Raw genomic sequence first — 12104 nt, 5'->3', positions numbered from 1 at the left:
TGAGGAAGAACAATATTGACTTCTTTTTTTTTTAATCTTTTATTTAATTTTGTTATACGCTCACACATCCTTTGTGTGGTTTACATATAAATTTACATAACTTTGAGAATCCTTGCATATGTGCATGATCTGATACATATATCATACACATACAATATTAGATTATATAAAATAGTACAGTATAATCTGTATAAATGCAGGTGACATTAAAAATAATTGTCTGGCCTAATAATATATGCAAGACAGGAAGACACTTCGTTACCGTTTAAACCTTTCTCCTGTAAATATTTCCATTTAGTAAGTTTCTACATTTTTATAAACATAGTCCTTCAAAACCTCAGTGCAATTTTTTTAGTACATTCTTTGGGGTGAAAATTGTCTTTTTGGCTAAGTGACATAATAAATGCTAGCACTTCATGCTAGGAAACTGTGGAGACTAACTAGGTTGAAGACTTCCTACATCTTCGTTAATCACTGTTACAATATATGCAATGTGAAAACTAACTTCACCCGTGAAAATTTACCAAGAAGTCACAAAATCCCTGCATGTATTTAAAACAGCCTTTTAAAAAGAAGATAAGCCTACTCACTGTTCTGCACAGCTCCCCTTTCTAAGTACACATGCATGAGGATGGGTATGACAGACGGCAGAGGATGAGAAAACCAAGAGTCTGCACTATGCCTACACTTATCACGGTATCCAAACTATCAACAGAGCATTCTGAATGAAACACAAAAACTGTCATATTCTAAGCCATATTAATTATCCAGCAAGTGAAAGAAATACAGCGTATTTTGGAGCCTCTCTCTACACCCTTCTCGAAGTCACAAGGAGCCCGCAGGGAAAGCGCTCAAAGCCCGGAGTATGGTGGCTGTTTATCCGTCAATGCTGAGCACTACAATATTGCTATTATTTGTAGTAGTAATTCTAATTTTGTCTTATCTACCTAAAGGTTCCACAAACAAACCTCCCCCCCCAACTTAAATTCCCATTTATAGCATAACATTTTCTATATGAGGCTCCGCATCTACGCAAGGCGTGTTTCAGATTCTCGCACAATCTTGCCACCGAATTGCAGTTACACCCCTGCCTCTTCGCTGCCTTCGCTTGCTTCCGAGACGACAGTCACTAATTCTGTTTACATCGCAGCGTCTATCCTTCGAAAGGACACGACCATGCACCTTTAGCGGGGCAGCACAAACCGCGGTCCATGCCGCTCGGCACCGGCCCCAGGGAGGTTGCGCGGGACAGAGGCGGAGGAGGCGGGGGCCGAGCAGGGGGCGCGGAGCGGGGAGCGCAGCCGGGGCCGCCGCCTCTCGCCTCTCGCCGCGGGGGCTGCGCGGCCCCGGCCCCGGCGCGGCCCGGGAGAGGAGCGCTCGCACCGAGGCGCCGCGCTCCGCTCCGCGGCCTCCTTCGGGGGGGAGCGGTAAGTTCTTGTGTGTGTCCCGCAGTTGTCTCACTCCGAAGGAGCGAGGCGTGGGTTCGCAGAAAGGAAAGCGGAGGGGTGGGGGCGTGATGGATCCCCGGCAAAAGCTCTCCCAGTCCGCAGGATGAGCCCTGACAAGAGAGATTTGGCAAGTTCCTCTCCCCCTCGGGTTTCACTTTTTTTTCTTTTCCCTCCCCCTCCTATTTGTCTCATTGTTAGAGGATTACACGCGCTTCAGGTTACACTCGGAGAGGGCAGGGGGGAAGCAGCCGCTCCTTTCCCTCCCCACACAATATCTATATTGCCATTAACCTGTTCTTCATATCTGGGGCAAACCGGAGACACGGGGCGGAAAACACGAACGCAACAGAGGGAAGGGATCCCCAGTGATGTCAGCCCCGAGGAACTTGGCTGTCGTGGCAGGGCTGTCTCGGGGAACCATCCCGCAGCTTCTGCCCAAGTTTCCCTTTCTGTGGCAGCGACCCAGGTGCGCGCTCAGCCCGGCCACGGGCGGGCACCGCGCAGGAGCAGCGCGGGGACCTGCCGGTGGCTGCTCGGCTTCGGACAGAGGCCGGACCTGGCCGGGACACCTCTCCCTCGCTACCCCGGCGGCTGCGACACGGGGAGAGCACAGGGAACCCCAGGGGAGGGATGCTCGGGTGTCCCCTCGCTCGCAGGACGCTCCGGGCAGCCGCTCCCAGGCGTGCGGGACAGCGCCGGCAGCCGCCCGGGCTCGGCGCCCCGCTCGCGCCTCAGCCTCTCCGTCCCGGCGCTGCAGCCCGCGGCTCCCCGGCACCGGCGGACACCCGACACCGCCGCGCGCTCATTGGCCAGCGCCGCTGGCCACGCCCTCCTGCCCGCGGCGACTCAGGGGGCGGTTCGGCCCGCCGACCGCCGATAGCTGCTGCTGATTGGTCAGAAGGCGCTGTCAGTCACGTTGAGGGACGGGCCGCTCCACCGCTGAGGCCCCGCCCCCTTGCCCTCATTGATATTATCGGCGCGCGGCGCGGGCGGCCGGGCTGCAGTCGGGGCTGGCGGGCGGCCGGCCCGGTGCGGGAGCCGGGCAGCGGCGCGGAGGCGAAGGAGGCGAAAGAGAGAAAGGCAGCCTGGAGGGAGGGAGCGCCGAGCCACAGACTAGCACAGCAAATTCTCCACCGTCCTCTAGCACCCACCAAGCGGCGGCAGTGGCAGTGTCTAGGAATAGAGAGCTAGAAATATAAAATCACCCCGCTCCTGCACCATGGCTTTCCAAAGTAGGCTCCCTTCTTGGATTATTTTGTGCTCCGTCTGGCTGTTCCGCTTTGCACACACGGGGGAGGCACAGGCTGCAAAAGAAGGTAAGGTGATGCGGAAAACAAAAAGTTTGAGCTTATTTATTGCTTTTGCCCACGGAGTCTGTTTGATGGGTCAGTAGGGGATCTTTCTGCCCCTGCCAGCTGCTTATCAGCCCCCCTCTCAGGAAAAAAAATAAATAAAAAAGACTTTTTAGTGAGGTGGGGGGGAGAAAAAAGCACGGCATTCACTGGGGGCTGTGCGTGTGTATGTGTGAGGGACCGGGACAACTGCCTTTGCTCCCAGGAATGAGGTTTGCGAGGCATTCGCACGTGATGGGAGGAACGGGACTGGGAGAGCTCCCGGCCCGGGTATCCCGGGTATCCGTGCCGGGGAGCGTCGCTCTCCCGTGCCAGCCCTGCTCCTGCCGAGGAGATGCGGGGAGGGCGGCTTGCCTCGCCGCTCCCTGGGCAGGGGCTGAGGGCCGAGTTCCAGGGCTCGGGACGCTCGGTAGGAGGCAAGGCAGAGCGCGGGGCTGGGGCTGCGGGGCGCTCCCCGCCGGGGGCCTGCAGCGCTCCGGCTCAGCGGGGCCGGGCACACACCGCGGACAGGAGCATCGGGGTGCCCTTGGGCACGTCCCAGCCGTGCAGGCTGGACATGTATTTAGAGGATACATACGGCCCGGCTTAGTGTGCCTGCAGTGTGTGTGCTCTCCCCCGGCATCGCTGGAGAGAGGTTTAGGCTTCTTACACCCTCTGCGTAGCACAACGGAGCTTCCCCGTTCTCGTCAGTCCTATACTGGTATCTGTGTAAGGCGCACCCCGCACATTTGTTTCCCCCGCGCACGGAGACAAATCAGTCAGTTTTGTATCAGAGCCTGATGGAGGTGTTTAAAATCAATTCACAAAGCCCATCTGGGAGTCTCTTTTTTCACGCTGAGAAAATCCGAAATGCTTTAAAGGAGCGCCCTGCTCGCGCTTGACAGACGAAGGCGAAGGTCCGTCTCCATCTTCGGGGGGGGGGGAAATGAAGACACACACGACATGACATGGGAAGGGGAAGGCAGGGCATTTTCGGTGCCTCTGCATATGTATGCGTTTGGGGTTCCCTCCCCCCCCCTCAGCTGGATGCGTCAGTATTTTTCATTAAACCTCTGGCATGCAATAAAATATCATTTGGAGCTTTAAAAAATCCCTCAATTAAAATGTACTCTGCCCTTAAAAGACGAAGTCGATGGCGAGATTAGAGAGGGAAAGAAGAAGGAGCCTTTCCGTGGCAGCATTTCGGAAGTTTATTCGGAGGGGCTGTGAAGCACAGAAACCCTCCCGCGGAGAGCACTAAGCAGTAGCCATGGGGTGGGGAGAGGAGAAGCGCCGGGCGGTGGACGGGGAGGGTGCGGGCTGCCTGCCCCGCTCTGCCCTTCGAAGGGCTTGCTCCGTGCCGGAGCTTCCCACTGGTAGCCTATCCCGGCTTTTCCTGTGTTATACGTGGTGGATGGTTATATAGGCATCTATACCTATGAGCGTGCGTGTATAATGTCTGTATATTCGGGGAAAATCACCTAGCCAAAGGAGGGTCAGGAGGGGGCGAGCGGCAGACAGGGATTGATAGCGGCTACCTGCTGCAAGCGCAGAAAACTCTCGCGGAAAAAAGAGCGAGTTAAAAAAAAAAACCAAAAACAACAAAACAAACCCAAAACAAAACAACAACAACAAAAAAGTAACTTTGCAGCTTCACCGCCGGCCCCGCCGGTGGTGGCAGCAGCCCCGCGTGGTTTCCTACCTCTCCCCGCTGGGTACGGAAAAGGGATGGGAGGGGTAAAAGGCTGGAAAGTTTTCCGAGTTTCCTTTCTGTAGCTCAGTAGAAGCCGCGGTGAGATGCTAGAGAGGAACGGGGTAGGGCCCGTCTGTCTCTCTAACCGAGAAAGTGACCGCGGTACCTGCGGAGCCCTCTGCCAGCGGCCAGCACCCTCGGGTCCAGCGCGGACACGGGGAGCTGGGCGGGATGTCTGTCCCTTCGCTCCGTGCCTGCGGGAGCTCGGGGCTCCCTTCTGGGGCCGCTGTCCCGGGCGCTTCCTCCAAAGCCGCGGCTGTCGGGGCTGTGGCGCGGGCGGCCGCGGGACCGGAGCTCCGCTGCGGCTCGGCCACCAAGCCCCGCTCCTCGGCGCGGGGGCGCGGCCGCCTGCGCGCAGCTCCGCGCAGCGCCGGAGCCCCAGCGCGGCTCCCCGCGGAGGCGAGAGGCCGCTGCTCCCCGCCTGCCGGAGCCCCGCTGAGCCCATTGCCCGCAGCCGCGCTTCGCCCGCCGCCTCTCCGCCTCCTCTGGCGCTCCGCAGGTTCCCGCGGAGGGAGCGCGCAGAGCCCCGGTGCGCTCCCGGTGCGCTCCCGGTGCGCTCCCGGTGCGCTCCCGGTGCGCTGCCTGCGCGGGACGCTGCGGAGCCCCGGCGGCTGCCGGCGGGGGGCGCGGCGCCGTCCCCCGCATCGCTCCCCGCGCTGCTGAACGAGCCGTGACAGCCGCGGGTCGCCCCGCGCAGGGAGCAGCCGCTGTCTTGGGAAGCTCTTCCCCGGTAACTCTGGATGCCAGAAGGAACGCCACGATTTCTTTACAAGGGGTGTTTGCTGAGCAGGGGTTTCTGTGTTGGGGTTTCTTTTTGTTTGTTTCTTTGTGAGTTTTCTTTTGTTTGTTTTGTTTGCTTGTTATCTTTTCTTTGATGTGCTCACCCGTTGCTACGTGATGGAGAATTACTGCCAAATAAAAAGTATAATGAATTGCAGCCGTAGCCTGCTGGTGCTGAAACGGTTAAATTTTTGGTGGTACCTTTTTTTTCCAGGACCATTATAAATGTTCTTGTTTAACAAGCCGCCGCATACACCACCTGCTTTTCTATAGAAAGTGTTACAAAGTAAAGCCCCTTGAATCCAACCTTAATGACATAAGCAGGTAATCTTTCTAGAGGGAGACTATCAAACTTCCTTAATGAGTAGTTCCACTTCATTACTGAAATACAGGCCTTGAAGCTACCTTTTTGTGTTCAGCTAACATTCCATGTATTGCTGAATGAATTTTTAGGCATCTTTTTAGTAATTCGCTGTAATTTTGTATTAAATTCTCCTTGGAGAAAGGGCCAAAGCTAGAATTAAAACTGCTTTGTTAGACCTGCAAAAGTTGCTTCAAGTTACAGTCTTAAGTCACACATCTAAATATCTTAGACAGCACAGAAATGCTGTGTATGAAGTTATAAATAGCCTATTAGCTAAAGGTATATGGAGTAGCTTCAAATTAGGAATGCTACTAAAGAGCTGGTTTATTGGGCTGTGATTAACCACTTTTGGAGGTAGGGTTACATTTAGCTGAAAATAGTTGTGGTGCTGCTAGAACTGATGTCTTTCTGCATATAAATGTCACTATAATGTGAAGATTTTAGGATGCTATTACCATAAAGTGAATTAGTCTGATTTTGTGTATGCAAGGTGTAATTGCAGAGTCTTTTATTTTCTGTATTCCTGGTTGTCATTTATTTGCAGAATTATTGCTATTACCTGTGAAATAAAAATACTTGTGAAAGTATTTTCGTTTTGACACTCAAAAAAGATCATTGCTTTTTCAATGTGACTCTCAGCGAGGTATAGACTGGTCCTGTATAAAACAGCTTGGAAATGTGTTGAAATGTCTGTGTGCTTTAAGCTGATTGTAATGACCAGCATATGGAAAATGTCCTTATGAAAAAGGAGAGGGAGGGAGCATGCATCTTAATGACTGATTAATAGCACTTCAGAGCACTAAAAACCCCTCACTTTGTTTTAAGCAATGAAATTGAAAAGATTTATGTATTTACTCTTATGTATAAGCAGATATGTGTATCTGCTTCTATGTGAATGGTAGACAATCATTTGTCTGTTTACAAATAAATAGCTAGTTGGTGTTGCAGCTAATTTTTTTAACAATAGGAAAAAGAAATATTAATCCGTACAAAAATTATGTTAATTCTATCACTTTTTAAAATTTGTCTTTTGTTCCTTAGTTTTAAATCCCCTCGTGTTGTTTAACAAGCTGTGGATTTTCATTTTTTTTCCTTTTTTTAGTAATACTGCTGGACTCTAAAGCACAACAGACAGAGTTGGAATGGATTTCCTCTCCTCCCAATGGGGTAAGTACTGCAGGCAAAACTTAATTTCCTAAAGATGAGTAGTCAGTTTATTGAAGCGGTTGAAAGACCTGCTTTAAACTAGTTCCCCCTCATATTTCTCTCAGTAATCATACCAAGTGTTTATGGTTTCTTCATTTTTAGAATGAAACTTCAGGTTACACTGTACAAATGTACAAGCCAATTAAAAGCAAGTGGCTCTTTGGAAACTTTTGTTACTTTTTTGTTTTGTAGTGTATTTCTTTGTGCTGTACAAAGGATTACACTGTATATTTGTAACACAGTATTTTAAATCACTTTTTTTTTCTTCCCTTACTAACAACAGATCTGCTTCTGTGTGGAAACTTTCTAAAAATATGTTTTTCATTTTCTGTAGAATGGGTGATCATAAATTTGTTTACGATGTTTTCTTTGTAATTGAATAGCACAGATTGAAGTGCTCTAAAATAAAAATATTTATACTGCAGATGTGTTTGAAATGACATTCCGAACTTGAAACATCCCCAAGCCTTGAGGAGCTTGATATCTGGAACTAGGCATGAATTATGTGGTTAAGGCCACCTCCAGCTTGTGTACAAATTAATCTTTTGGCATTCTATTAAATGTACCATTGTAAATTACACCATTATAAAAATGAGATGTTTAGAAACATCAGTTTGGTTGTCTTATTTATTATATATGTAAAGTTGGAAAATCCTGCTTTCAGTCTGAATTAAAAGTGTTATAAAAACTTCCTCAAGCCTTGAGGAAGAACATTTTCAGAAAGATATAATGGATATATTGTCCTATCTTAACTCAGTCCTACATGAACTTAGTCTGACAAGTCATAAATTACATGGACAGTTCTTGCTCATGGGCACAATCTTGCTGAATCTGTTGTGATGCCTTGCATGAACAAGAACTTGGGGGATCAGTCCCTTAATCTGCAGTTCATTAAGAAATCTGGAGCCAGAAGAGCGTGAAGTGTGAGTAGGGATATAAAAGTGTAACAAATCCTTTAAATAAGAAGAATGAAAACGTGGAAGTGTCTTTCTTTAAAAGCAAGATTGTAGTATCAATACAAGCATAAACTGGGAACTAATCTAAGGACTTCAGAGGGAATGAAACACGGGCTCAGTGTGTATGATGGCCAATAACCTCAGCATTAGGGTTTTGCACTGATTAAAGCCTTTGCCAGAGGAGTTTGGAAGATTACCTTGGTGGCACTTATATTAAGCTAACCTGTAGATAATGAAAGGCATGTCAGCACGTGTTGCACATCATCATACTGAAAGATGAAAGGAGAGTCCTGTTCAACAAATAGTGAAAAGCGAGTTTCAGAGGTAGAAGTGAATTTCAATAACAAATTAAAAGTGAATTAAAACTAATTGCTAGATTTGCATGTGTGGAAGTGTTCAGAAAAAGTTGTCTGTGAATTAACATAAAAGTACCATTTTAATAATGTAATTTTGAAAATAAATGTTTTTATAATTTTAATTACTGAATTATTTACTATGCAATAAAGACTTCATGGGAATGAGCACAGAAAATTTTGAAAGAAACTACTGCTTAATCACAGTAGAGAATATATCAGTCAGACACTCGTTAAATGCCTCATTCAACTGCAAATGCTACATTTAATGCTGTTAGGATAACGAAGAAGTTAAAATACCATAAATTGAAACCAATAGAACAGGGCATATTCAAACAGATTTGCATGTATAGCACCATATTTTGCAGTAAGACAAAGAAAAGTGGAGTTTTCTTTCTGTGAAATTGTTCACTATAAGAAAACTTCAATGAATGGTGACCTCACCTGCCATAGGTGAAAACATCTTGAAGTACTGCAGACACTCTGATTGCATAATTGCATCAAAATCACATTTCCCTAATTTTTTTGCTTTGGCAAAATATGGAAAAATAGTTCCAGTGCTTAATGCTAGGGATCAGAAAAAGTAGTGGTTCTTGTGTGAAATGTATTATTTTCCTTGACTGTAAAAATAAGAATCTCTTTGATGCCAGCTAGTCTCATGTAGTAGGATTTTGACTCTGAGAAAACTCATTTGCGTTGTATTACGAAGACTAGGTTGATTTTGTAAAATGTATTTTGTTTGTTGCCTTTTTTTGTTTGTTTGTTGGTTTTTTTGAGGAGAAATGGGAATTTGTTTTGGTGGAGCAATCTACATCAAAACTCAAGGAGACAGAGTTTGTTGTGTGATGCATGAGAGTCACTTTCATGTCAAAGATGGAATGCATTGTCTTACTGAATAGCTCCTTGAAGAATCTGGCTTGGTGTTTTAAGGGAAGATTGCTTGCACAAGATAAAATATAAAACAAAAAAAACCCCAAAACCATCTCAAAGAAACCTCAAAGGACATAGCATTACCTGGCAAAATTTTAGGCTTTATGCCTTTTTTGTCATCTTGATGGGATTTTTTTTTTTAATGGGGAGATGTTTTTTATTATCGTAATCTAGCCAAAACCCTCTCAGTCCAGGGTCCTGTTTTTTCTAGCTCTCATAGAGGTGAAAGAAATTACTCATTCAACTCTAATAAATCTGTTATGAAGATGGACATTCTTTTGTTCAGAGGTTAATACTGTTCCATATGCAATCACTTCGGTTAACTCCATGAGCATTTAATAATCTATTTCAATAATTTAATTCCATATGCATATAATATATAACACTGTATATATCTCATCTATATTAACTGTAGGTCCTTGAAATGCGCTTTGATATTTACAACTTCTGTGCATTTCAGCATCTGTAGCTGTGACATATTTTGTGGTGATAACTTCCAGCATCAATTCAGCCACATCTGTTTTTTCCTGAAACAGACAACAACGTGAAAATGGTCTCATTTGCTGTCAAATAGGCTTGCAGAGTAATGTGCACTGTGTGGCTCCTGATCGGGGAAGCCAATGCCTTCCGTGCTTGGTTGCCGGCATGAGGAATGTCAGTGGATGCTCTCTCCTGCAGAGGTGCCGACTGTACGAGTCCCACAAAGCACTTAAGCATGTGCTTACCATTAAGCTCATAAGTACAGTCACTGATCTTAAGCGTGAGCTTAAGTGCATTATTGACACAGGGCCAGAGGGCTGAGTGCCATCCAGAGAAGTCATGGCTGCCTGTATCCTGGGGTGACGATAGCTCACCCCCCTCCTCTAATTTACTACAGCTGCAGTTTCTGCAGGCACTGAAATGTTACGAGAAATGTGAAAAAAGGTGAGAGAGGAGGATTGTTTTGGTTACACCTGGGCAGATCTGCCTGGTTGATTTCAGTGGAAGGTTTGCCATTGCTGTAGGTGCAAATTCCCACGCTACCAAAGGCTGTTAAAGACTCTGGGATTGTTAAAGGCTTACCAGCTCGTTATACAGTTGGTAACTTAAAGAGAGAGAATCAACAAAACTCAGGCTTTGAACCAGAGAGCTTTCAGTCATACAGGTTGTTTGTAATTCTGTATGTAGTCTCATGGTTCATTGGAACTCCCAGCTAAATGAAGTTTGCCCCTTCTAATAGGGTTGCAGCCCCTGGACAAACAGTGGCTTACTTACGTTTTCAGTTTGTAAATAAAGCAGAAGGTACACTGAAAGAAAGGGAGACGACTAAAATGTTTTCTTTCTTTCAGAATTTTAATTCTGTCAATTTTCTCTTGCCCTCTTTCTATGCCATTTCGATCACAGGGGGTGAGAATCATCTCACTCATGAGTTTCAGGACCTGATCCCATGCTTTCTATACAACTGCAAGTTTCACTGGAAGCTGTATATGCACGAGTTTTATGTACTTTAATGCTAAGTAATTTCAGTTTCTAAGATTTCACTGACATTAGGTTTCTTTGGAAGAGAAGCTGCCTCACACCTTTTGGTCTTTGCTCACTCAAAAACCATTGTGACATCAAAGAAATGTGTGTGAGTGCAGGGTGAAATCAGAGCTTGGTATGCTAAACAGCCTTTTCTGAAGCCCATTTCAACTATGCCCATGATATGACAATGATTTTTAGAAGTTGTATGTGGGAAAGACATGAAGGGAGAGAGAGCCTACTCCTGCATTAACGTATATTTTCTTCATTTAGGTGCTTAACAGTATTCTTAACAACTTACTGTTAAAAAGAAGGGAAATGTGAGTTGTGCGAAACTTTTTTAAATACTCAGTAGTTACAACTGGTGACATACTTCTTGTTTACTACTAACTGTTTGTTATCATTTTAGTGGGAAGAAATTAGTGGACTGGATGAAAACTACACTCCTATAAGAACATACCAGGTATGCCAGGTGATGGAATCAAACCAAAACAACTGGCTTCGGACTAACTGGATTGCAAAAAGCAATGCACAAAGGATTTTTGTAGAACTGAAATTCACTCTGAGGGATTGTAACAGTCTTCCTGGAGTTCTGGGGACTTGTAAAGAAACTTTTAACTTGTATTATTATGAAACAGACTACGACACTGGCAGGAGTATCCGAGAAAACCAATATGTAAAAATAGACACTATTGCAGCAGATGAAAGTTTTACCCAGGGTGATCTTGGGGAGAGAAAAATGAAACTTAACACAGAGGTGAGAGAAATTGGACCTTTGTCCAAAAAAGGATTCTATCTTGCGTTTCAGGACGTAGGGGCCTGCATTGCTTTGGTCTCTGTCAAAGTCTACTACAAGAAGTGCTGGTCCATCATTGAGAACTTAGCTATTTTTCCTGACACAGTGACTGGCTCAGAGTTTTCCTCTTTAGTTGAAGTGCGAGGAACTTGTGTCAGCAGCGCGGAGGAGGAGGCGGAGAACTCGCCGAAGATGCACTGTAGCGCGGAGGGAGAGTGGTTAGTGCCTATTGGAAAGTGTATCTGCAAAGCAGGATACCAGCAGAAAGGAGACACATGTGAACGTAAGTAAACCACAACTTGCTGTAAATTGTAGGTCATGATCTACCAGATTTTTATGTTGTGTTTTTTATTTTTTTTTTCTTTTTTTAAGGAGAAATGCATCATCAGTCTGCTTTTAAAGTCTTCAGATCCTCAATCTGTGAAGTTCACGCTGGTTAATCTAAATCAGTCAGTCTGTCTGATTATGAAAATCAGTGGTTGCACAATGCAGTTTTAAATTTAAAGAAAAAGTTGAAGTCCTAAGTATAAAGATAGGTTTGGGACTAAAATTATTAACTGATTAATGTGTTTCTTGTACCTTTTGGTAAGGCTGAGTAAATCATACCTATCGCAGAACATTGTAGCAATCACGTCAGGTATGAGTAGGTAAACAGTTTGTTCTTTCACATAATTATAAGGAAGCTAA

General features: G+C 46.1%; 1 protein-coding gene across 1 annotated transcript; it reads left to right on the top strand.

Moving 5' to 3' along the window:
- The first annotated feature begins 2544 nt into the window (after positions 1 to 2544).
- On the top strand, positions 2545 to 11947 carry LOC131555889 (ephrin type-A receptor 7-like). Its single transcript, XM_058802192.1, has 4 exons — positions 2545 to 2764; positions 6779 to 6843; positions 11031 to 11700; positions 11790 to 11947. The coding sequence occupies exons 1-4, from the start codon at positions 2668 to 2670 to the stop codon at positions 11855 to 11857; spliced, it is 900 nt and encodes a 299-aa protein (XP_058658175.1). The 5' UTR covers positions 2545 to 2667; the 3' UTR covers positions 11858 to 11947.
- Positions 11948 to 12104: the final 157 nt, after the last annotated feature.

The sequence above is a fragment of the Ammospiza caudacuta genome, chromosome 3 (genome assembly GCF_027887145.1).
Source record: "Ammospiza caudacuta isolate bAmmCau1 chromosome 3, bAmmCau1.pri, whole genome shotgun sequence".
Taxonomy (NCBI): Eukaryota; Metazoa; Chordata; class Aves; order Passeriformes; family Passerellidae; genus Ammospiza; species Ammospiza caudacuta.
The sequence above is the reverse complement of the archived record's forward strand: the minus strand, read 5'-3'. Positions and strand labels throughout refer to the sequence as shown.

Bases quoted from the DNA above. Each gene is read 5' to 3' on its own strand.
- LOC131555889 (XM_058802192.1), top strand. From the start codon at position 2,668: ATGGCTTTCCAAAGTAGGCTCCCTTCTTGGATTATTTTGTGCTCCGTC. The intron at 6,844-11,030 runs GTAAGTACTGCA...TTATCATTTTAG, and splicing joins TTTCCTCTCCTCCCAATGGG to TGGGAAGAAATTAGTGGACT. The intron at 11,701-11,789 runs GTAAGTAAACCA...TCTTTTTTTAAG, and splicing joins GAAAGGAGACACATGTGAAC to GAGAAATGCATCATCAGTCT.